Here is a 26537-nt window from a genome sequence, read left to right on the forward strand (position 1 = left end):
TTAGTAGAACAATGATATCTATTTAATAGTATTTCATGTTAGCAACTTAAAAGAAATACAAGCATGTTAAATAATATCTAAGCTACTTAGTTTTTGGCCATAAGGACTGATATTGAGCTGAGGTGAGAACACAAGGTTGCTTTGATAGATAACTGTCTTCACAGTTCCCAGGGCACACTGGCCAGCCCGACAGTATATGTCACTTTAGTTCTAGAGCAGTTCTTTCCAAGCGAAGTCGATTTTGCAGGCATACATACTTACTTGCATCCATGTTGTACAATATTGAGGCAGGTTCTAGTGCTGAAAAACCACATACACATTTCTTTAACTGACAGTTTGATAGATGGCGTATCTACAGTTTTAAATAAGGTTTTAGACCTACTTATGCTCTGCAGGAAGCAATTATTGTTCTTGCACAGGAAAACCACCGAAGTCACGTGCACTCCTTTGAGGTCGAAGTGTCTGATTGCTTGGTAGTGAGAAGGCAAGTTTGCCTTATTTGCAAGGTTACTTAGCAGGGGTATTCTGAAGAGCAATCATCCAAAATGTCTACCAGGAGGCTTATTAGGAAGACGAGCAGTGACAAAGGTGCGGGCAGCTGTGATGTCGCGACTGCTAATTCTTTACATCAGCTGACGTGCGCCAGTGACATCGATAACAGAAAGATTCCTACAGGGGAACGCGTAGGAGGAAGTTTGCCTCGAAGTCGCAAAAAGGTGAGCGTCGGTTCCTTAAAACGATAAGCGAAATCCCAAACCGATGCCTCTGTTTTTGTGAGTAGTACATTTTTAATTAAAATAAAATAAGTATTATTATCACCAATCTAAGAACTGAAAATAAATGCTTGAGAAAAAAGGAAAACATCAGCTTTGTTCTGGAATGACAGTTGGAGGGAGTTTTATATTGCCGCGTCTTAAGCAGATATTCGATTTAAGGATTTTAAATGTTTAGCTCTTGAAAATTCTACCTCCCTTTTAAGCCGACGAGTTGTTTTTCAGCGTTAACCTTACTTTCGGTTGATAGCTGGCTGAGAAGCACAGGAAACGGTGATTCATAACCTAACAAGGTGCTTGTTAGAAGAGGTGTACACACTGAAAGCCCTCTTCGTGGCTGTCTGATTCATCGGCCCGTGTATATTCACATTGGGCATTTCATTCTATAGGTAGTGTTACAACAGCTTTGGCTTGAATTGGCAAATACATTTAATTCTATAGGTAGTGTTACAACAGCTTTTGCTTGAATTGGCAAATATAAATATATATATATATATATATATATATATATATATATATATATATATATATATATATATATATATATATATATATATATATATTTTTTATTTTTTTTTTTTTTATTTAATGCAATATGTTACGTGGCATTATGTTAGACTTTTGTTTTGCTGTATGTTTAGTGGGTTCTGTGTTAGTTCGTTGCATGTAAGTGTATCTAAAGTCACAGCATATACCAGGCTATGTCACTGTGGCACTACATGTGGCATGCCATTACACTGCATAGTCTACACAGCAGGTAAGACACTTAAGAGCATATTTACAAGGTGTTAACACCACCAGAACGTCACTTTTTCTGATGTTCTGGTGGCGGTAAGTCCTTCGGCTTATTTACACAGAACTGTTAAGCCACTTAATGTGGCCTAATGTTGCCTTGTAAATAATGCTCAAATTCACGCAGCATTTATCGTGATAAGAGTGTGCAATGGGTGTGCAGTAGGTGTTCCGCCGCAACACCCTATGCTTTTTGATGCTGCTCCATATTTACAAAGTATGGGGCAGCAGCAAAAATATTGTTAGGGAATATCTGGTCTTAAGCATGTGATACGAGGAGAAATGTTACATTTCTCTACCTATTTTGCTCTATCCATGTGTGCTGCAATTTGCAGCACACATAGAAACAGCGAATCGGCTGTAAAGATTGCTTATGTGTAGGAAGGTATCCCTTCCTGCACATAAACAATCACCCCTGCAGTGCAGGCATCCTTGCAAATGGCGCTAGGCAGCTGCTTTTCCGCCAGCGCTAGTTGAAATAAATGGGGTGCGCCACATTCTTGTGAATACAGTGCATCCCTGCGTTTTGTTACTGATGGAGCAAGGCGCTACCAATTTTGCTGTAAAACGGCGCTCCGCCAGCTGCTAGTAAATATGCCCCTTATTGTTTTCTTCCCTTTACCACCTCCTTAATATATTTATATAATTTATAGTGCAAATTTAGTTCTGGTTAGGTTGATTTTCCACAGGAAAGGCATTCTTCGTTTTCCTAATGCATTTAGTGCTGTTTGACGAATCTGTACAAAACTTTTCAAAAAATGTCCATGCACTTTAGGTTCTTCACGGTAATTTATGTGCAGATCCATCAAGTGGGGCAAGAAAAAGAGGGAGTGGACAAAAATGTAATTTATAATTTTTTCCCATTTATTTGCTCATTGATACAGACCAAAACATCTGAACGGAATTACGCCAAATTTTGAACGAAGTTGGAACTTAACTTAAGGATTTTGCTTTTGTGTATTTCTTGTCGATTTGTTCGGTATTTTTTTAAAAAAAATTAATTTAAATGGATTCAGGGAAGGGCATTATGAGATGACATTTTAGAGCTATCTGGATTGTAAATTTGCGATTGTCTGCAGATTTGTGAGTACAAGAAGTATACATGGCTCCATTTAAAAAACATCAAAGCACTTATTTGAACTGTGGAGCTTTAGCCCCTTTTATCCATTGTTGAATTGTGGGCTGCAGCACAAACCGCAATAGAAGAAAAATACTTTTTAAAGATCCATGCACCGTGTTGCAGGCACCATGCGGTGAGCATGGTGCCTGCCAAATGGTGCATGGATGTTCACAGGTGCCCCCCCGGCCTCATAGTAAAGCCTGCGATGGGAAGCGGGCCCTGCCCACCAAAGTCACTTTCCGACAGCCTTTCAATGTTGGAAAGGCTGACATGGAAAGGCTTTTGGGAACGGACATTATAAGCCTGACATTTGGGGATTATCTGTCTGACCAACGCCCCAACAGGATCTCTGATCCTGTTGGAGGCGTAGGCTTTTTCCCCAGGCCACAGCAGTCTGACCGACTGCATCGTAATGCGGAGGTCGGGCCACTGAGTCTGATTGTCAGGCGGCTCGCCACAGACAACTTGCCGGTAGCGATCCCCCCAACATTGTAATGCGCCCCTATGCTGGGAATAGGACAACGTGCATCATGGGGCAGGGGGGACCTACCTTGACCCTCAGTCCCATGATAAATTTAAATGAAAATCAAAAAACTTATTTTTATCAAGGGATCTGTGTCCAAACATCTACCTGTGACAGGTCAATTCTTTGGGGCATGTGTATCTCAAGGATAACAAGGCAATTTGCATGACTACCATTTCCATTGCCTTTAAAACCACAGAACAATATATTGCCTCTCTCTTGATTTCCAAGTACTTCCCTTTTTCCTTTTGACTTTCAGAAGGTAGTAAAATAAAAGAGTCAAGGCTTACTTTTGGAAGGTGATGCGTGGTATATGTTTTAGTGCAGCTACCACTTGTATCGCTCACTAGAAATATAGGCCCACATGCATCATTGTGTCATTTTGCATTTCTTAATTTGCGAAAAATAAGGAATCGCAAATTAAGAAGTGCAAAATGCTATGCATCATTTTTTTCGGTATTTCTTTGTGATTCGGTAAAAATCGCAATTTTTACCGAATCCCAAAGAAATACCGAATTCTTAAGTTAATTTTCGCAATTCCCATTGATTCCTATGGGCCAAAAGGCCCATAGGAGTCAATGCAAATTGCGAGTGGCACTTAGAAAATTTCATGAGTGCAGGGGGGGGGTCCAAAGGACCCCCCCATGCACCCCTGAAATGTATTTTTCGCATCATGTTTCACACACACATCTCCTAAGGACATGTGTGTGTGAAACATGAATGTTGAAAAAAAAACATTTAAAGCATTTTAAACACTTTTTCCAAATTTACCGAGTGGTTCAACCACTCGGTAAATTTGGAACCCTAATTGCGAATTTCCACTTGTCAAAGTAATGATGCATTGCTTTTAAGAAGTCGCACATCTGCGACTTCTTAAAAGCACCCGCAATTTTAGAACTCGCAACAATGTTGCGAATTCTAAAATTGCTTCATGCATCCCAAAAAGCACTTTTGCATTCGCAAACGGCCGATTTTAAGGAATCGCACCGTTTGCGAATGAAAAAGTGCTTGATGCATGTGGGCCATAATGTTTAGGCAGTACTCCTAATAAACAAGATAACACTGCATTTATGTTAAATAAAACTGCTTACCCTTCATTATACACTTATGTGCATGTTTCCAGAATAGATGCCATTCTGTTAGAGATTGCAGTAAGCCAATTACAAAATTGTTTGTTGTATAATTTCATAATCGGATTTCAGGCTCATAGGTAGGGGTAAGGGCACACATCTCAGTTATCTGACTGCAAACACTGACCACACTATACAGACTGTGTGGTTCAGGGGTGATCTCTCTGGTTATCATGGTAAATGCAGATGAGAAGTTGCAGCTGCAGCTTACAGCTCAGAGAGTCAAGGCCCTTCACAGGGATGGTCCCCTCGATGGGGAGGCTGCACTGGGCACGCAGTAGATAACTTGCATCTCAAGCAAATGAGATTGCAGTGTGGGCAGGATGTGAGCTCCTGTGTAGCGTTTTTAACAGAGCTCACAGACTATTAGATTTGGCCCTCTCTGCAGGGTCACCCTCAAGCATTCTGCCTCCACCCCTTCACTTTTTGCTTAATTCATTTTGGTTGGCTTTAGGACTCTTTACCACTGCTAATCAATGCTAAAGTGCTTTTGATCTCTCCTTTAAATTTGTTAAAATTGGCACACACCGGTTTGGCATATTTAATGTACATAGAAGTTCTTTGTACACCAAGGGCATGTAAATCAAATGCTACTAGTGGACCTGCAGCACATATTGTGCTACCCGCTTAGGTAGCCCTAGGTCTGCCTTTGCAGCCTGAATGCTTCTTGAACTTCTAATTCGACTTGCCAATATATCCCCCTTGCCATTCCTTAAACTTCCCTTTTATTGCATATTAGTCACCCCTAGGGTAGGCCCTAGGTAGCCCACGGAGCAGGGTAGATTGTAAATAAAAGGCTGGACATGTACTTTTAAGTTTTACATGTCCTGGTAGTGAAAAACATCTAAATTAGTTTTTCACTACTGTGAGGCCTACCTCTTCCAAAGGATAAAATAGTGTTGCCTTATTACAATTAATAGGAGCTATCCTTGGATTGCGAATAGGAAAGCATTTTGTGGTAGGTGTCTGAACATTCTTAAATACAAGTCCTCTTTAACAGTAACATTTGCATTTTTAGTTACAACAATGAAAATGGCAATTTTAGAAAATGTGCATTTTCCTGCCCTAAAAGGTCACATGACTGGGTGTAGATGGCAGTTGGACTATGTTTGTTCCTCCCAGACAGTCATAAAATAGAGGGAATAGGTGTGCCTGGATGGGCTATCAACTGGCAGGATGGGGGTGGAGCTGATCACAGTCCTGATTGCAACTGAATAGGCCTTACTCTGCCTTCACACAAAGGAATTGCCACCACTGCATTGTTCATGCAGCACACTTGGAGCCAGGGCAGGGGTAGCAGGAAACCGCAAGCCCTTGAAAGGGAATTCTCCAGAAACTTCTCCTACTTCAAAGGAGGCAACATGTGTAAAATGGGGACCCTCAGACCCACTCTTCAGTTCACTTCCTGGACCTGCGGAAGAACTCCCAGAGTACTGCCTGCTGCTATGGCCTGATGTAAACTCCACAAAACTGCTTTGCAGCTCATGGAAGGATTGCTTTGCTACCTGGAACCTGCCTTGAACCCTCAGAAGCCTGCCCTGTTTCTTGATCCTTGTTTCTACACTTGAACCTAGACCTAGCAGAGTGATTGCAAGGGTAAGTTGGTGGACTGCCTGATCCAAGCCTCAGGAACAGAAAAGGCTCTGGCCACCTCCCCAGTCTAAGTGAGTCCTCACCTTCAAGTGGTGCCCCTCCAGTCCTGAATCCTTGGTGGTGGTGCTTAATGTGCCCTGACAGCCAAAATCCAAAACTTGACACAGGATATTTTGGGCTAAAACTGCTCTGAGCACCAAGAGAAGACGGGGACCAACCTGCTTATCTATCCACCCAAGGTGCATCGCTGGTTGGCCTGACTTTGAGGCAGCTCCCCCTACCCTTTTCTCTGCTGCAGAAAATCCTGTTCAGCGGTCCTTAGGCAAAAGGGTATCTGGAATACTGGAACTATTGGTGGCTACAGGCTCCACCTTCGTCCCGCTGGAATTTTTTGACATCCAAAAAAGAGACTAAGTCCAATTATAGAAATCTTCACTGAAACTTAGTCCAGCGGTTCCCCGAAGAAGATACTCTTAACTCTGAAGGTAAGCGCCGAGAGGGACCAATCCACTTTTTGTATCAGACTTGTGACCCATTGCAGTCAGACATATTTTTCAACTTTGACCCGGTCTTGTGCAACTTGATGTCAGTGGTTGGTGCTTTGTTATTTAGGCTGCTATTTTTTTCCTTAAACTATAAAAATTCATAACTCCAGGTCTACTGACTGAATGTTTGTTGATTTGGTGCGAAATTATGTTAATATTTCTTAAATTGGTGTGGGATTTTTCTTGCATTGCGTTTTCACTTTAATACTTTTTGTGTATCACATACATATTTTACACATTGCTTCTAAATTAAGCCAGACGGCTTTAGTGCCAAGCTACCAGAGGATTAAGCACAGTTTAATTAATGACTGTTGTGGTTCATCCTGACGGATTGTGACTGTTCCTTGAAAAGGGTCACCCCCCTTCAACCAACAACAGAATTTCTCACACCGATCTTTGAGGGGGTTATGACCAAAGCATGCTCTACTTAGGGAAAAACACACATAATACGTATCGGGACACCATGTTAATCTAGCAGTCTGCTCAACAGTGTCTTCCCTCTCTTCACAAACACCATGCTTCACTCGACAATTGCAGTATCACTTTAGTTGGGAAGAGTTTCCATGTGTCCAGTCTCAGCAGTCTCTAACAAGCACAGTTCCTCATGGCAACACACTGGAGTGCTGGATTCAGCCTCTGAACTGAAATATGATAAGCTCTTTACAAGCCAGGCACTCTAATCCCTTCAATCTTCAGGCTGCAGCATCAGCAAAGGAATTTTCTCAGCAGCAGAGTATATTTACTACTCCTTTAGGGGATACAGTTAAAGTATCCTGCCTCTGGAATTTCCCTTTGCTTGAATAGGACAAAAGGGGCCGCTTATATTCAGAAATAGTAGCAGTTTGTTCCAATCCATCTGATACTCAGATTTAAAGTTGCCATCAAACTTTTGAGGGAACTAATGAGCAGGTTCTTGTAGGCGGTTAAACTTCTTTGACAACCAGCTTCCAAATGTGCCCTGTCATTCTGGTTTCCTTGGGCATGGCAGGCATCCCTTTTATCTTATTTATAGGAAGCAGACATCCCCAGGCCAATTAGGCAGCTAGAGGCTCTTGCTTCTCCAGCAGCTCTGGACACACATCATAAGGAGAAAGCAGGCAATCCATCTCTCCATTACAGGTATATGGCTTTTGCCATGCTATTGCAAATGGTTCTTTATTTTAGTGGGATATTATCATATGCTTCCAGCAGGGACTTTCGCTCCATTCAAGGTTATGTGGATGAAAACTAGACACATGCTTTTTGATTTTACAATGGTTTGTGTGGGAAGTGTGAAAAGGAGAGTAGCACTGAGGCACTTTCTGGAATGGAAGACAGAAGCTCTGGCTACCACTAAACTCAGTAATCATCCTACATCCTCAGGGACTAAAAGCATACAATGGAAGCCAAAACTGGATGTACTCCATGTGAGAAGTTGGCCCGATATGCAGCGTTCGCTATTCTAGCGACCACTATGTATCGTTCCAAACGACCCTTATGGTGATTGGTTGTAAGTCAACCTTAGACCAGCTATCCTAGTAGCGTGGATACGAGCAGTCTTCGGGCTAAACTCTAGAGGGCGTGTTAAGCCAGCTGTAATACCATCACATACCCCTTGAACACCAAGTGAAAGGACACCACACAAGTGTTATGAAAATAAACAGTATATTTATTAGAATCACAACAGCCCTGTACTCTTTATGAGGACAGGGTACTGAGCACAGAACAAAAGCTCTTCGAAAATACTTCAAGTGCACAATTTAAAACAAGCGCCCGAGGGCACGGAAAGTTTAGTGGTCTCGGGCGGACCCGATAAGGCAAGTCGGAAGCGAGGGACTCGGGACCCTAGAGTAAGGAGGCTATGTAGGCACCGAAATGCCGAAGTTACCTAGCCACAAGGGCTGCGGCTGCACAAGTCTTACAGGCATCGGGGGTCTTCGCTGACGAGCCAGGAGCTGGATGAAAAGGAGTTGCTGGCCGGCGACCAGTGATGAATAGTTCGTAGAGATCCAAGCCTGGATCAGTGATTGTTGATACCTGAAAGCAGAGGGGACCAAGTTCGTACTACTAGCCAGTAGTCAGAGGGTACCAGGAAGGCACCGGATGGCCGTCACCTCGACTAGGTGAGTGGGCGACGCTAGGCTCTGCAGTCTCACGGACCAGGAGGCGTTGTCGGCGACCAGGATGGAGGTGCGAGCTGTCCCACGAAGGTTGAAGCTGTCGGCGTCGCTGGGCCCAGGATTGGGGCAACAAGCCTTGGCAGATTTCAGGGCCACGTGGTGGGCCTAAAATGGCGTGCACCAATTGGTCTGACTGGGTGTTAGAGAGAACATATGCCGGAAGGATAGAAGAACTTGTTTACAATCCTCCTGTTGATGTTCGGAGAGGCTGCCACAAAAGACAACACCGTCTACCGATCCATCGTCAGGATTCTGAGTGAGCAGGTCGGGGAGAGGGTCACTCTCCTCCTCCTGTCCCTCATCTATGGCCATGAGCAAACTCATGTCCTTCCTGTCGACATATGCTTTGAGCCTGTTGACATGGAGCACCCTGCGGGGGCTCCGGGGAGTTCCCAGGTCTACCAGGTAGGTGACCTCTCCCTTTTTCTCCAGGATGGTGTAGGGCCCGGACCATTTGTCCTTGAGTGCTGCTGGGGCCACTGGCTCCAACACCCACACCTTCTGTCCGGGCTGGTAAACAGTCAAGACAGCCTTTTGGTCATGCCAAGCTTTTTGGAGTTCTTGGCTGGCCTTAAGGTTTTCGGATGCCTTCTCCATGTATTCAGCCATCCGCGAGTGGAGGCCAAGCACATAGTCCACTATGCTGGTGGCAGGCTTTTTGAGAGGTCTCTCCCATCCTTCCTTCACCAAACACAGGGGTCCTCTTACAGGATGCCCGTACAGAAGTTCAAAAGGGCTGTAGCCAACCCCCTTCTGTGGGACTTCTCTGTAAGCGAATAAAAGGCAGGGGATCAGGACGTCCCATCTACGCCGAAGCTTTTCAGGTAGTCCGTGAATCATCCCTTTCAGGGTCCTGTTGAATCTCTCAACAAGCCCATTGCATTGTGGGTGATAGGGTGTAGTGAACTTGTAGTTAACACCACATTCCTTCTACATAGCAGTTAAGTAGCTCGACATGAAGTTTGCACCTCTGTCGGAGACGACCTCCTTAGGGAAGCCCACTCTGGAGAATACTCCAACTAGGGCTCTTGCCACCACAGGAGCTGTAGTGGTCCTAAGGGGAATAGCTTCAGGATACCTGGTGGCATGATCCACTACCACCAGTATAAACTTGTGCCCTGATGCTGTTAGTGGTTCCATGGGACCGACGATGTCAATCCCCACCCGTTCAAAGGGCACCCCCACCACAGGCATTGGTATAAGGGGGGCCTTTGTCGTGCCACCTGACTTACCACTGGCTTGGCAAGTGACACAGGAGCGGCAAAACTCCTTGGTATCTTCGTTCATGTGAGGCCAGTGAAAGTACGAGACAAGCCTGTCCCACGTCTTTGTCTGGCCGAAGTGTCCTGCTAAGGGAATCTCGTGGGCCAAGGTAAGGAGGAAACCACGCTGAGACAAGGGGATAACCAGCCTCCTGGTCATGCCAGGCTTGGGGTCTCTTGCCTCAGTGTACAGGAGTCCATCTTCCCAGTATACCTTGTGGGTACCTGTGGCGTTCCCAGCAGCCTCAGCAGCAGCCTGCTGTCTGAGGGGTTCAAGGGAAGGGCAGTCTAACTGGTCCTTCCCCAGGTCTTCTCGTGTGGGTCCCCCTGAGCCCAGAAACTCAACTTGATCAAGTTCGAGCTCTTTAGGTTCAGTTTCCCGCAATTCCTGGAGGTCAGCCTCCTCTGAGATTTGATCCTCGACCTGGGGCAAGGGGGAAGGCGAGGCCTTAACCCGACTGCACTTCTTCTTGGGAGGTGTCTGGTCCGTCGTTCCAGGATCCAGCACCTGTTCAGGGGGGCATTGTCTGACCTGTGACCTGGTCACAGCAAACACGTGTGCTGGCAAGCCTAACATCTCCATGTGAGTCCGTTGCTCCACTTCCGACCATTGCGATGACTCCAAATCATTGCCCAACAAACAATCCACTGGGAGGTCTGAACTAACAACAACCTTTTTCTGGCCATTTACCCCTCCCCAGGAGAAAGCAACAATCGCCATACTATGACTGGTAGTGACGTTGCTGGCATTGGTCACCAGGAAATCTGTACCTGGCATGATCTGTCCAGGGTCCACAAAGTTAGGCGTCACCATGGTGACGCTGGCACACGTGTCCCTGTAGGCCTGAGCTATTCTTCCATTTATTAAAGGCGTCTGTCGGTATTTGCCCAAAGTATTGGGACTGACATCAGGGGATATATCCACATCCCCTGTACAGACAAGGACAGCCTGAGTGAGTGTACCAACTAAGTTGTCACACCCCTCAGAACCCATGGTTAACCCAACTAGTCCCTTGGGAGGCGCACTACTACTGCTGGTTGTACTAGGGGGCACAGGTGCCTTAGGGGCTGCAGTAGCAGGAGTCTGCCCTCCTTTCTTGGTGCACTCACTAAACCAGTGAGTTTTACTTTTACAGTATTGGCACCACCTTTTCGATTGGCCTTCTTGATTCTTCTTCTTCTGGGAAGCCTGACCCCCCCCCTCTTTGGGTTGTTGGGGACCTGTCGAAGACTTCTGGTCATTTTGTTCCCCTTTCGAATCTTTACCCTTCTGGTCTGCTTTCTTCTGACCACCCTGGTTATGGCCCTGGTTTTGTTTAACCCTTGTTCTGACCCATCTATCTGCCTTCTTTCCCAATTCTTGGGGAGACGTCAGATCCGAGTCGACAAGGTGCTGATGCAACAACTGGTTCTGACAATTGTTTAAAATCTGTTCTCGCATGATCAAATTATACAATCCTGTGTAATCAGTAACCTTACTGCCCAGCAACCAGCCCTCCAAAGCCTTAGTGGCACAATCAACAAAATCAGACCAGTCCTGAGACTGAGTTTTCTGGGTATCCCTGAACAGCAACCTGTACTGCTCAGTGGTTAGGCCGAACCCATCAATCAGTGTGTTCTTCAGGATCTGGTAATTGTTAGCGTCCTCGACTCTAGTAGTGAGGAGCTTATCTCTACCTTTACCGTCAAAGGAGAGCCACAAGATAGCTGCCCACTGACTCTGGGGGATGCACGGTACAGTGCAGGCCCGCTCCAAAGCAGTAATCCATTTGTGGATGTTGTCCCCTTGCTTAAAGGGGGGCACTATCTTATTCAGGTGCTTAGTGTCTAAACTCCTGGGTTCCCGTGGGGGAATGCTGCCACCAGTGGGAATTGTCCCACTCAATTCTTGCTCTCGAGCAAAGGCGAGTCTCTCTTTGGCTAGGGCAAGTTCTTCCCTCTCGATCCGCAGATTGACTTCCCTCTCCTTTGCTTCGTACATTCTCCTCTGAGGTAATGTCATCCCTCTTCGAGCAGAACCTCGAGAGCCATTGGTTCGAGCGGATCTGTTAGAGCCTCTCGACAGAGACCTAACTCGTCCGTTCCCAATGTTAAGCTGGCCCGAGAGAGGGCCCAGGGGTCCCCTAGTACCAATCTCGTGCCGGCTTAAGTTGTCCTGAGTTAGCTGACTAACTATGACGGGACCTTCGTCTGCCTCGTCCCCAGATGTCTCTGGTTCCTCGTCCTCCTCTTCGCCCTCGGCGGAGAGATGGATAAGGTCAGGGTCACCTCGGGTTCCCTCGAGGGGAGGCATCTGCATTTCTGGATGAGAAGGGTCGGTGTTACCCTCCTAGCATCATAAGTCTCCAAGAGACCAATCAGAAACGGAATGGTAGGGTTTGCACCCTGTTTTAACTTCCGAGATGTACAGATCTGTCGCATCTCGTGGAAGCTAAGTGCAGCATATCTGGAGGTGACCTGTGGAGGGTCGACTGACACAAGGGGAGACTCAGAGTTTCCTCCTTTGTCCGACATGCTGCTTCTAGTGTGGTGTAAGTGATGCACCTACCTACACTATGGGTTTACCTACTGATCCCTTGCTAAGAGTTGTAGCCAAGGTGTGCTAAGCCTTGAGGAGCTGCAACAGCTGGTTCAGTAGAACTCAGAGTATTCTAAGCTAAGTTATATGTACCTGGAGTACTTATGTGATCTTTCACAAGATATTCTTAGGATACGCGTGGTAAAACAACAGCAAGCTCAAATCCCAACCGCTGCTCACCAATGTGAGAAGTTGGCCCGATATGCAGCGTTCGCTATTCTAGCGACCACTATGTATCGTTCCAAAAGACCCTTATGGTGATTGGTTGTAAGTCAACCTTAGCCCAGCTATCCTAGTAGCGTGGATACGAGCAGTCTTCGGGCTAAACTCTAGAGGGCGTGTTAAGCCAGCTGTAATACCATCACATACCCCTGGAACACAAAGTGAAAGGACACCACACAAGTGTTATGAAAATAAACAGTATATTTATTAGAATCACAACAGCCCTGTACTCTTTATGAGGACAGGGTACTGAGCACAGAACAAAAGCTCTTAGAAAATACTTCAAGTGCACAATTTAAAACAAGCGCCCGAGGGCACGGAAAGTTTAGTGGTCTCGGGCGGACCCGATAAGGCAAGTCGGAAGCGAGGGACTCGGGACCCTAGAGTAAGGAGGCTATGCAGGCACCTAAATGCCGAAGTTACCTAGCCACGAGTCGCTGGGCCCAGGATTGGGGCAACAAGCCTTGGCAGATTTCAGGGCCATGTAGTGGGCCTAAAATGGCGTCTTGAGTGGACCAGGAGGGTCCGGGGTGCTCCTCTCGAAAAAGGGAGCAAGGGCCGATCTGGAGAAACCAGACCAGCAGCGTTGGTTGTCGGATGTCATCAAAGAAGGGCTCAAGCCAGCGGCTAGTGACCAGACAACGTGCTGAGCAGCAGGCAGAAGGGCCCCACGCAGATCGTGGAGATGCTGGGAGACTGCACTTCGGTGCTGGAGCTACTCAGGGTCGGGGCTTCTCAGACCCCAGAGCACTCACCAGAGAATTGCTTCGATGGTCGTGCTGATTAAGAAAGCGTGCAGGTTTTGATGATGGCCAGTCCCTCGAGGTCTCGTCGCACCCACAGATCTCAGCTGAGCTGACGACGTGGGTAGAGGTCAGAGGTGCCAGGGAAGCCGGTTCTCATCGAGCTGGGCCGTCGGATCCTTGAGGAAGGACTTGCAGCAAACCGCAGAGTTCTTAGATGGTGCCTGCGGATGCAGGGTGACTACTCCTTAGCCACAAGGGAGAAATCTTGAGAAGAGTCTCAAATGTCCTTTCGTAGAAAGTAGTTCTTGATTCAAAGATGATCTAATTTGGAAGGGTCCCCACTCCGGCCTTTATCCTAAAGAAAGGGGTGGGTACATGACTAGGTCCTGCCCTAAGGGTGGGACCAGGAAGGGGGGTAGTTACACCCCTCTCCCCCTGCTGGACTTTCGCCAGGTCAGGGGCTGCGCTCCCCTGGAACTGGTTCTAGCCGGCAGATGCGTAGTGAGCACCGGGGTGCCACTCCGCAGTCACCTTCTCACAAAGCCCTACCTACCCAGAATACACAAACCCTGTCTGGGACGGTGCGAACACCGCCCTTGACAGGAAACCCTTTGTCCAAGCTCTCCTCGCTGGAAGGACTCCCAGCAGCAGGAGGTCAGACTCGTGTCTGTGGTGGCAGCGTCCATTTTGTGGAGCTGAGGCTTCGTTTAACTTTAACCGGGGTTCACAGTTACGTACATGTCGTGTCCCTCTAGAAGGGCGGAATGCTAACCTCGTTGCCAGAATTGGTGAGGGGGCAGCATCCCGATTCGTATGACACCTTACTCGACATGTCTTGATAACGCGATACCGAAGTTACCGATATGATATGCGTTATCATGGAACAGCCATTGGGTCTTGGTTCCGCAAGCTGCAACCGGGCTCGGCTCGTGCCAGAGCCCAATTCACACGGTTCCATGCACTCTGCCTTCAGGATTGTCCAGGCCTGCCATAGGAGTGACTGATAGGAACTCGGGTGTCCATTTTAAGGTTAGGTATAGGGATACTATACCTACAGCAACGGGCGAGGACGCCACGTTGCCCCAGCTGTCGTGCAGCCAGTTGTGTCAGATTTAGATGGCCATCCAGGGGTGGCATAATACATGCTTCAGCCCCTGGTAGGCCCTGGGTACACCGATGAGTTACAGGGTCTGACAGGGTGGCCCAGTTCCAATTGGGTAATGCACCTAAGGTACACACAGCAATTTAGCGAGAGAACAGCTAGGCTGTGGGTCTGATTGGCAGGCCCACAGCCTGAGAAAGTCGTAAACCAGTGAAACAAAAGCAAAAAGTCCAGGTGATCATAGGATTGCAGACCCTACTCTCCTACACTCCACATCCCATGTACCCAACTATCTCTCACACGAGCTCCTCTTATACTGAGAGGCAACAGGTGATGCGGTCATGACAGGCAACACAGATTTACAAAGGAGGAGCTAGTTGGCAGTCTCCCAACTGGGATGCAGGTATAAACGGACTGTACCTTATAACCATTGATCAGCTGCCACCCACTACTTGCAGCGTCATGAATAGGTGCGTACAAAGTTTATGCAGGTTTAGTCTCAAATTTTCAGTATTATTCTCCTACCTATAGTTCACCGAGGTTCCCACTTTCTCGCCTCTAATGCAGTTGTGCAGTTTTCTCCAACAAGTGTTAGATGGCGCAGGCAAATTGTCAGATTTTTTTTATTCCAAGTGCTTAAACTTTTCTCACAAGTACTGCCAAAGTGTGCCACAATGGTAACCTGGAAGCAGTTTGCCTGCTAGTACATACCGTGCTTAGCTTTTTATTGTAAGTTCTTTGAAACTGTCACACTTTAATTTCTGAGCAAAGTATGCGTGCACACTTAGCATATCTTTGTGAGCAAAACAGCACAAATTATATTGGAACAACTTCTGTAAGTCTTAGTTTCACAGAAAAGCCCAATTAGTGTGTAACGTCACAACGGTTGCATAGTTTAATATCTTTGTACCAATATTTGTGAGAAAAAAGCATTGCAGCTTCTCACACCCCTAGTCATGGTCTGGTCAAGCGTATGGTAGTTACCCAAGACACCTTGAGGCACCTCATTTAAATATATCACGTAGAAATAAAAAGCAGGAGGGGACAGTCTGTGTCCGGAACGTTCCTGGAAATATTTTTTACACCACAGCAACACTGGGGCAGAGTATAGTCTGACCACAGAAAAACATTCTACTCTCCACCTTTGTGTTTTTCTCAATGTAATGCTTAGTTGGAAGGAACACCCCCATAGAACTGAAGCTGTAGCTCCTTTATTTAGTCAAACTACTCTGGTGCTAGTCGGGGGTTGCTTGTGTTCTCTTTTACAGGGTCCCTGGTCTTTCAATTTAGACTGAATAGTTCCTACTACAGCAGGACCAAGGCTGATTGGCATATGGCTTGTTTTTGATGTGGCACAGTGAGCAAAAAATGATGCGCTGCTGCCTGAGCAATTGCCCATGGTCGAGACGTTTGCGAGTATTTCACCCATCACCTTTGCATTTTCTTCAGTGTAATGCCCTAAGGGTGATGGGTGTGCGCAGATGTAGACCCTTGTGCTTGCACGTGTATAGGGAGAACCAGTCTGCTACGGACTACTGGGCTATGCCGTGACACCACAATAGAGAGTACCACTGGCTGCTAAGACAAACTCCAAGTTAACTGGTATGTTGGAAGCAGTTTGTGGAGCATGCTCTAAACAAACAGCAAAAGCTTTTTATTCAAGGCTAACTGGGCAGCCGGAGACCTATCGTAAAGTTGTGTTTCAAATTATGATCAACATAAAACTGTCTTTACTAAATATAATTTTCAAAATGGAAAGCAGTCTTTCATTAAAGTGGTTTACCTTGCTTCCCCCATAGCTCCTGGAAGTGTCATGGCCCACTTATAGTTTTTTTAAATCCTCAGATGAAGGCTCAGTGAGACGTTAAATCAAAGGCACCAAGCCTGAAAGCCGCCTCACCTTCTGGCTTGACCCAAATCTGGGCTATAGAAATTCTTCTAAATTACGACGTGGAACTTCTGACCTGAGAAATTATGAATTCTCAGGCTGGCAACATGCACATGAGTGCCAGTTATATCTAGACACTACTGCTTGTTGCCCACCAGTCTAGTATACACCTGTATATTCTTATGTACAACTTTGAAGTACTGGTGGCATTGGTTTCTACACAGGAACACGTTCATTTTAGTTTTTCAGTTTTATCAGGAAGGATGGACCTTTGATCCTTATAATCCTCTCAATCACACTTGAAAGCTTTGTAGAACCTTGTTCTGCCTAAGCTATTTAATGGTCAGCCTTTGCATGTATGGTTACAGCAGTGTCGGACCACTCAGGAATGCTGTTTGGATAGTCTCAAATTGGTCCCGTCAGAGATTGTTTACTTGCTTAATTTATTATAATAAAAGCTGCAATCTTTCACTGGGAAAATTCCCACCTTAGATCTCGCAATTTGCACAAGTCGCTTATAAACCTTTTAACTATTTTGTTTTCCATACATTTGAGCATAACTATTTTCTATTGGTGCTTGTGGTGTCGAGCCTCAGGCCCACATGGCAGTAATAATGGACGCAGACACTAGGTGAAGCGTTGCAGTAAAAACTAGCCTGAAGCACGTGCACCCTGGCCTCTTTATTGACTGGGTCACGTGACTCGTGACGCCAGTGGTGGGTGGGTGTAAAGTGTGGGTTACATCATTTAAACAACTAGACCGTGTCCAGCAGGACACTACAGAGCTGTTTTATCCTTTTCCCAAAATGTCCCCCTTTTGGTCTATTTTGGTCAACACATTTTTATCTTTTTACAAAAACTTTGTGAGGTTACTGACGTTCTTTATTAATTCAGAGAGCAAGGGGCACTCACTGAAACATCTGTAATATGTCAGGCTAGTTTCAGTCAGATGTAGCAATAGTCACCAGCAATCTGCCATGAATAAAGGTGCAATGCTTTCAGATTCCATGCAAAACATTGCTTAAACATTTAACAAAGCGTGCCCTCGTGTCAAGCCATGATTACTTCCAGACCTTTTACCTTTGGAATATTTATTTACTTACCTATTTAGGGATATTTAAAACTCATTCAGTTGCTAGGTCTCGGCGCTCCAACACAAGCACAGCTTGATCCTAGTAAAGGGTAATGTTGATCACTCAACCGTCAGAGGCCTAGATTATTGCCGTCTTCATCATTAACGCATAAAGAACATAGCCAGGCTTTTAATTTCCTCCTAAACTTAAGCAGAGTTGCCTCAGATCTTATGAGTAACCTGACAACGTTCCGAGGATGCTACTCTGAAAACTCTTCCGCCAAACGCTTTATTTTTATTTTTAAGGCCCTAGTGGGTACATACTTTACAAAGGTTTTTGTTTAGAAATAAGGTACCATTGTTATTGTAAAACTTACAAGTCATACAAGTCATACAAGCTGCTTTAGACCTAGAGCTATCAGGGTCGGACTAGGACAGGCCCGGGCACCAAAATAAAAATTGCCCCAAATAGTAAATTGAATAGCTAAAAATGTGTCTCATGTTTGCAAACTGGTGCAGTTTTGAACTTGTAAAGAAATGCTGTATAAGTGTTTTGAAAAGTATGGAATAGTGCATGAATTTGGGCTTGCTGAAGGCAATGTTTGTTTTAATATCGAGGAAATTAGTTAAAATTGGCCCAGCAGACTATAAAGGAGGCCCATAACAAGCCACAACACCCGCCCACACACTAACTTGTCAGCTCAGCAATTTGGGCACTGTCCAATTGCCTTATAGGCCAGTGTGACCGAGTGTAGCTGATTTAGGTACATCTAGATTCTCTACATGTTCCTTAAAACAAAGATAGCCTAACTGCCTCTTTTGCATTACTGAAGTGCAGTCTGGACTATACAAATCTTCACAATTTTGATCCTTTGCGAGAAGAACAGAAAAGGAAATATTGTTTTTGGAATGTAGAGACTGAAACATCAGGCAATTGTCACCATGTCAATCTTTGAGTTGCAGCCCCAAATTCTCCATTAAAAGGTCCAGATTCTTGACCATATGTTAGACCTGGCACCATTGGCGTGGGTTTCCCCTGAATCTTTGCCTTTGTACCTTGTATTTTTGCTGTGTTTTGGACTTCGCTTTTGCTAGTCTAGATGCTTTGGGCACTTTGCCACTGCTGTTCAGTGCCGAAGTGCAGGTGCTCCCTGTAAATTGTATTTATGGATTGGTGATTCCATGATTGGCATATATGATTTACTGGTAACATCCTAGTACAGTGCACTGTGTGTGCCCAGGGCCTGTAAATCAAATGCTGCTAGTGTGCCTGCAACTCTGATTGTGCCACCCACATAAGTAGCCTGTAATGTAACTCAGACCTGCCACTGTAGTGTCTGTGCGCAATTTGGTACTGCCATGTCGACTTGGCAAGTGCTCCCAATTGCCAAGCCCTTGTAATACATGTGAGTCACACCTAAGGTAGGCCCAAAGTACCACCCTGGGTAGGTTGCAGTGTATGTGAAAAGTAGGACATGCCCTGATGTGTGTTGAAAGTCCTGATAGTGAAATACTGCTAATTTGATTTTTCATTATTGAAAGGCTATATGTCCCATAGGATAGAATGGGAGTTTATTTATAACATCTCATAAATATGGCGTCCCATTGGGACAAGATTGGAAGCTAAAGTTTAGAATACCTGAACCTAGAATATAAAGATGCATCTTTTAGTGAGGATGGTTTTTATATTCTGTGTTTGAAAATACCACTTTTAGAAAGTAGGTTTGTGTTTTGACTGTCCGGCTTTGGAGTGCCAGGGGCTGAGGATGTGCATTCAGTTCAGACAGCCACGCCGGGGAGGGGGGGGGGTTGTGAGGTGTGTCCTGCCTTTCCAGGGTGAGTCATGGCTGGGCTGAATAGGCCTGGGCTGCATTCAGAGTAGAGGGAGGCGATTTCTTTCACACCTGAATGGGCCTAGTCTGCCTTGGACAATGCTGTCTCCACCTCCTGCCAGGAAGCTGCACAAGAGAGGACAGAACTGGCTTTGGCTGGGCAAAGAGCTTCTCTGCCATTAGAGAACAAATGATTTTGTGCTATAAAGAGTGGGGCCCAGACCCCCGAACTTTAGATCATTTCTGGAATTCGAGAGAAACATTTGCCCAGGAGAAGAGCTGGAGAAACTGAGGAGAAGTACTGCCCATTTGCTGTTCGCTGTCTGGGGTTGGCCTGCAGTGGCTGTTTCTGCCAAGGAAAGGACAAAGATTTTGCTGTGTGTTGTGTCCCTGCTTGAGGAAGATCTCCAAGGGCTTGAATTAGAGCTTGCCTCTTGTTTTGTAGTCTCAGGGATACAAAGACTTCACCCTCAGCTCCCCTGAACTCCCTTTCTGGGAGTTCTTACCTGCCAAGAGGCATCTGCTGCTGTTCTGGGCCTCTGGAGGCTAATCCTACTGTTGGGAGCAGGAAAACTAAAGCAACAAGGAGAAGCGCGACGCATCAGTCACCAGTTTCTGACGCATCACAGAAGAAACCGACGCAGTGCCTGCAGGCAGCTTGAAAAATCGCTACACGCCACAACGAGTGCACTGATCTACGAAGGCCGAGATCACTGCACCAATTCCGATGCAGGCCCTGCTGTGCAGCTGCAAGAACTCCCTCATTGTGGGACCGCAGCTGAAGAAATCAATGCAAGTGCCATTGCTGCGAGAACCGATGCATCGCCAAGCCTCATACATTGCACCAAGGTGCCAAGTCTACAAGTACACTGCCATGGCCCGTGGAGGGAGTTTCGGTGGGGCGGAGAGGTGAGGCGGGGGAGGGGCAGGGTGGGGGGTGCTAAAAACTGGAGTATGGATAATTGAAGGTAAGTAAACAATTTAATAAATAAAACAAATTTCCTAGCGCGCCCTGCATCGCAAAATGGTTTTAACATTCTGTGTTTGAAAATACCACTTTTAGAAAGTGTGTATTTTCTGACCTAACCATCCAGCCTGACTCTGCTAGCTTGTGTATTAGCTGTCTGGTTTGTGAGTGATCTTGGCTGGGGGAGAAGGGGTGAGTCAGCAGGGCTGAATAGGCACATCTAAACACAGATGGGTGGGAGGAGTAGCACCTGGGTCTGAATAGGGCTGGGCTCGCCTTCCACAATGCTGGCTCCACCTCCTGTGGTGCGTCTGGTGACCCTGGCCCACACCGACAAAGGAAGAAGGTGCACACTGGCAGAATAAACCCAGAACTGGTTTGAATTAGGTCCAGGCCCCTCTGCCTTCAGAGGACAAAGGATTTGCTGATATAAATATTGGGGCCCAGACCCCAGAGATTTAGATTACTTCTGAACTAAGGAACCTGCCATGAAGAAGGACCGGGAAAGCTGAAGGAGGAGTACTGCCCCTAGGTTGCATGTTGAGGGGTTGGCCTGCATTGGTTGCTTCTGTCTTGAGCAGGGAAAGGACTGGACTGTGCTTTCATCACCCTGCGGTTAGAATTTTCTTCATGGGCTTAAAGTAGAGCTTGCCTCCTGTTGGAAGTCTCAGGGATAGAAAAAACTTCAGAGAACTCGCTGGAATCAAGGAACCTACCAATAAGAAGAGCTGGAAGAGCTGCCAGGAGGAGTACTGCCCCTTTGCTGTGTTGTTGCTTTGTTGGGTTGGCCTGCAGCTGCTGCTTCAGCCTTGGGCAGAGGAAGGACTGGACTGAACTTGCTCTACTTGTGCTGAGGATCTCTAAGGGCCTGAAACCGAGCTGGCCTCCTGTTAAGTAGTCTCAGGGACTGAAAATACTTCACCAACCTCTGGGTACTGCTCCTGGAACCGCTGTTTCAATTGCCACAGAGAAGAGGGAACCACGACAGACTCCGTCATCCGACTTTGCCGCAGGCCTTGTGTCCTGAAGGCACTGCAGACTGCACCGACTCACCCTGCACCGCACGCCTTGGTCTCACCGATGCAGTCTGCACGATCATCACCAAGCCGTTGCCTGCCTCGCATCGAGAGGCACAGCAACCAGTGCAGTCTCGCTTCACTTCGCTGGCCTGGTCTCCCTGACTCGGTCGCCGCTGGCTCGATATCCGTGACCGCCTCGTCACACCCAGCCGTTCGGCTCGGCCAGCACCGATTCCCGCCAACCGGCTCTGTCGCTGCATTGCAACTTGCCAGCACCGCATCGAGAACCGTCTTGCTCTGCACTGTCGGCCCTGCTCGCATTGCATCGAGGGACAACGCACCGTGCACCGCTTCCACTTTGCACTGTAACCGCGACGGACGCCATGACGCTGTGTCGCCATGACGCTCTGTCACTTGCACCGCAACCTGCCAGCACCGCATCAAGCACCGACTCGCCCTGCACCGCAAGCCTTGGTCTCACCGATGCTGTCTGGACGATCGTCACCGAGCCGCTGCTCTCACCGCATCAAGGGACACCGCACCGTGCACCACAACCACTTTGCATCGCAACCGCAACGGATGCCAAGACCGACTCTCACCTCATTGTGAGTTGCACTAAGAAAGGTACTATTAACAAGTCTGTTCCGCTGTTGCTGGGCCATACCTACGCGGTCAGCTAGAACTGTGAGACTTTGTTGTTTTCAGCATCGCAGTAGACTCGGACCGAGCTACCGACTCGTACGAACTGTGTTTTCAACTTATTTTTGCCATTTAAAGACATCTGTTGAAGCAACTATTTTTAAAGTACTGTATAGTGGATTTTTATAGTATTTGGTCTTGTTTTAAGTATATAAAAATATTGGATATTTTTCTAAACTGGTGTGGTGTCCTTTTGTAGTGCTTACATTGCATTACTGTTGGTTTTGTGCAAATGCTTTACACACTTCCTCTAAGATAAGCCTGACTGCTCGTGCCAAGCTACCAAGTGGGTGTGCAGGGGTTATTTTAGGAGTGTAACTCCCTTATACTGACTAGAGTGGTGGTTTCTGCCTGGCGAAATCCCATTTCTCATACATATAATATAGGACACAGGGTTGACCAAATTATGTGAGAACGAAAGGCAGTTTTGCAACATAATGCAGCACCTTTTGAGACAGATTACTGCATAATGTTGTATTTTGTATACATGTCCACACTGCCTGGGCAAAGGTTCTACCTCATTAGTAACAGTTTAACACTCAAGTATAGCATAAGGTAATTAAAAGGTGACCAGCTGAATTTTTAAAAGGGCCTTGTGTGTCAACAAAGGGTCGTCATGGTGATAGTAAATTTAGATCCATTTGTGCTAGAACCTTTTTGGCAAACTGCAAATTATTTAGCAGATGATGGAATGCTTTGCAAATGTGTCAAATCCATAATTATGGGGAAGGCAACAAGGCAACAGAATTGCATAATTTGAGTGGCCATGAATATCGGATACCATCACTGAGCTAGAATCTTTTAGTGAGTAGGTGGGGAGAGATCCCACTGACCTATTGTGTCCTATTCACATGAGGACTTCACACCACGCTCTACCAAAACTGCTATAAAATTTAAATTTGTACTGTTTCAACTGAACACTACTGTGGTTCAAGGTCCTGATTCACAACAAGCTCTTTCATAATCATGGCCATTTTCTCTGAAAAAAAAATTGGCCTGTCTATTAAATAGATCCTGATTGTAGCACACAGAGAGTTTAGTTTCTCAATAGCAGTGAAGATTTTGCTAGAGGTACGTTAGCTATAAAATTCAATGGGCCTCATTTATTAGGTTTTCCCGTAAGGAAGCGCTGCGGGCCTTCCTGCTCCACTTTCCTACGGCAAAAGATAATGGCAGGAATGAGTTGTATATATAAGATACGGCACATTCCTGTCCTTTTCCCCGGCGCATAATGGGCTGCCGTGCGCCAACGCAGGCACCTTTGCACCAAGGTGCGAGGGTGCCTACGTTGCTTTACCTCTTTCTATGTGTGCTGAACAATGCAGCACACAATGAAAAAGGAAAAACGAGGAGAAATAAAGATATTTCTCCCTGTTGAGCCTCCCTTAAACCACGCCTGGGGAGGCATACGCTTTTGGCAGGGCCGGCCCTAGGCATGTGCAAAGTGTGCACCTGCACAGGGCCGCCAAACCCCAGGGGCCGCCACGACGAGGATCGGATCGGAAGGATCACACTGGCGGCCCCCTGGCAGGATTTGGCGGCCTCCGGCTCAGAGTAATACAGGTACATATTAATAAACCTTGAGCAAATAGCAAAAACAAAAACAATTAGAAACAAGTATTTTATCGGAAGGAGAGGGTTTATATATGCTAAGCAACATGAACAGTGTGCCTTAAATAGAAGCTAACATAGAAGGAAACAAGTCTGCGGGAGAGTCACAGACATAAATTAGAGGTTTACTGAGGAGTTCAGGAGGGTACACTATGTGGGAAATATTCTGTTGAGCTCATACGATGCCAAATAATTGTTCAGAAGATACACAGGGCGCATGAATTCTTCCATAATGGGTATTACCAATTAGAGGCATAGTACCGCAGTCATGCTGGGAAATAATGTGCCTCTAAATTACACACCTTCTGGTTCTAGGAACCCGACCTTTCCTGCCCACTGAAGCAACTGCTTTGGAATCCCAATCAGAATCCTTAACAGTTTTTGGTTTACGAGTCACTGCTTGGCAACCACTGTTTATTTGCACATTCGAAAAGAAAATCTAAAGCCACATTATATGCATTGAAAGCATGAATTTTAACCTTGTATTTTGAAGTACACTGCTTCCGGCCCCTGAGTGTTCGACTCACACCATAATTAGGAAGTCATATGCGTCCCGGCTGGCAATGCTATGGTCACCTCGCCAGGTTACTTAGATAGTTACATATGACTGACATAAAGTCTACCAAGGCCCTGATACCCAGTCGGGCGGAGCAGAATTACCGTACAGAATTCCGCATTGCCTGATGCAGTTTGGGAAGTTTGAACTCCACAGTTTTTCAAGCTGTTGAAGTAGACCCAATTTTTGAGACCGATAATTTTGGCTGGAAAAATTACATGAGCTTACTGCTGTTTATTTCTGCTCTTTCAATGCTGATCACGTGAGTCTGACTTTAAATGTAGGTGTTGGTAGGGTAGGTACACAACAGGTAGCAAAAGATGCATCCTATTGCTTTTGCTCTTTATTAACCCAAGTCCTTTTGCCACACCCTTACGCTGCCACGAGTATGACTATTGTGCTCATCTGTTTGGTTTGACATTTCTGCTCAGTCATGGTGAAAAGGGCTGTTGTGGCTATTGTACAGCTTCATCAGTTGTACCAAACTTCTATGTGTTGCTGGTGCCCACTTTCCTGTGTGGTCAACCCTAACAAAGACCCATAAATAAATCACTACGTGAAGAGTGGGAAAGGCACACTCAATTGTTATGGGGTTTTACATAAATATGCTGTTACAACAAAGTGGTTTGCTTAAGTAACGTCTTGATAAATGTCTTCTAAGTTCATATAATTAAATTACTATACACACCATCCAAATATAAAAAAAGTACACACCATCCAATTAAAAAAAAAGAAGTTTTTTATCAATTTTTCAAAAACATCCATAACATCCAAAGCGTTTCGATCAACTGTGGAACTTCTGCAGGGCTTATTACTATGCAGGTGTTTATCGTTTGAGGATCTGGTTGTCTGTGTACTCCATATAGTGAGATATTTTTTGGTAATGCCCTAAGCAATATAAGGAATATCAGGAATAGGGCTCCTATGTCTTCCTGTTGGTCAAGTATTGTGTAACATCGAGTATTGAGCAAAGTATTGAACAGAAAATAAGAGGTGACCACTCTGAAAAGGAAGATTTCCTATCAATCAATCAATCATATCATTTAGGGTAGGAGCAGCCGCAGGTACTGGTCTATCATCTAAGGACTTTTCTGGACTTATTATTTAAACACCTTCCTGAGCTCCGTCCCGTCCGGACCCCCTCTTCCGGGGCCCCCACCTATGCTCCCTGCACAGGGCCACCATGAGCCTAGAGCCGGCCCTGCTTTTGGCACTGCCTCAGATTTACGATTTCTCATTAATCTGGGGCAGTGTCAAAAAGCCATGGATATTGCTGGGAACGCCCCCAGCAGCACCCTTTGCACGCCCCTTTAACCAGAACACTGGGTTAAAGGGACTGATATTTATCAGGCAGCATTAAGCCCAAAAAAGTGACTTAGTGCTGCCTGATAAATACCAAGCAGGCTTCTGCGCCACGGAACGTCACAAAAAGTGACGATCCGATGCCGCAAGGGGCCTCATAAATGAGGCCCAATGAGAGTAGAACAGAGCAGTTGTATTTATGCTGTTCTTGTATAAATTAAGCTTTGTAGGACTGCACTTATTTCGCTTCCAGATCGATTCAAGCATTCTTAGCTGGATTTTCTACTGTTTTAAGTGTTAATTAAACCAGTGGCAGCTTTTGAATTTAGGATTGAAACGACAATATTTTTGAGGATAGTGTATCAAATGGTAATACTCTATTTTTTCTTTTGCTTTGGCCTGAGGCTTGCTAAAGAAGTTTCAAACCCTATACGACCTCTAAAACTGTTTTATTATTTCCCCTTAAAACCCTCTTAAGGTGAACTTGGCCTTACATTTTGACTGGTTTCTACTCTGGCACTGGGAGGTGTCAAATGATTATACAAAGTAGGGTGCATTCAGGAGCACAGTACCACCCATGTCTGGACGGATATTTGCTTAGGTTTTAGGCAAGGTAATATGTAATAAATGTATTAGAATGCCACTCTTTGTCGTATGTGTTGTTTTGCCTCAAAAGTTGTGAACATGGCCTTCGCATCCTGAACTTTAAATACATATTTTCATCCATAAATGAAGTTGGGTCTTATTTAGATGCTTGTGGAAGGTCTGCTAGTTTTCTATGAGGTCAGAGGCATGAACTCCTCCTTGCTGATAAAGGGCTATCAACCTTATTTAGAAATCCCTGACTGGCTAGTGGGGATCTTTGTTCTTTGAAGGCATCCAGTGGAGCAACAATGACCATCTTAATAGCAGTGCAGTTTTGCCAACTGGGCCCCTTGTTTAAAGTGCCCCCTCTGCAAATTTGTTTGTTAAAAAGAAGAAACAGTTTCCAAAACAGTAGGCTATTTACGAGAAACAACAAATAAATGCCACCAATAAATAGAGAG

The 26537-nt window shown here is 45.8% G+C and overlaps 1 protein-coding gene across 1 annotated transcript in view; it reads left to right on the forward strand.

Annotated features, from left to right (window-relative positions):
* Positions 1-532: 532 nt before the first annotated feature.
* Positions 533-26537, forward strand: part of LOC147665804 (cytohesin-interacting protein-like) — a gene marked incomplete at its 3' end in the record, with an annotated part of 94583 nt that continues 68578 nt past the window's right edge. Inside the window, exon 1 of the mRNA XM_086949473.1 lies at positions 533-716. Coding sequence (XP_086805599.1) covers positions 546-716 — 171 coding nt within the window. The remainder of the gene's footprint in view (positions 717-26537) is intronic.

This window comes from Lissotriton vulgaris, unplaced genomic scaffold (assembly GCF_964263255.1).
Source record: "Lissotriton vulgaris unplaced genomic scaffold, aLisVul1.2 SCAFFOLD_765, whole genome shotgun sequence".
NCBI classification, from domain to species: domain Eukaryota; kingdom Metazoa; phylum Chordata; class Amphibia; order Caudata; family Salamandridae; genus Lissotriton; species Lissotriton vulgaris.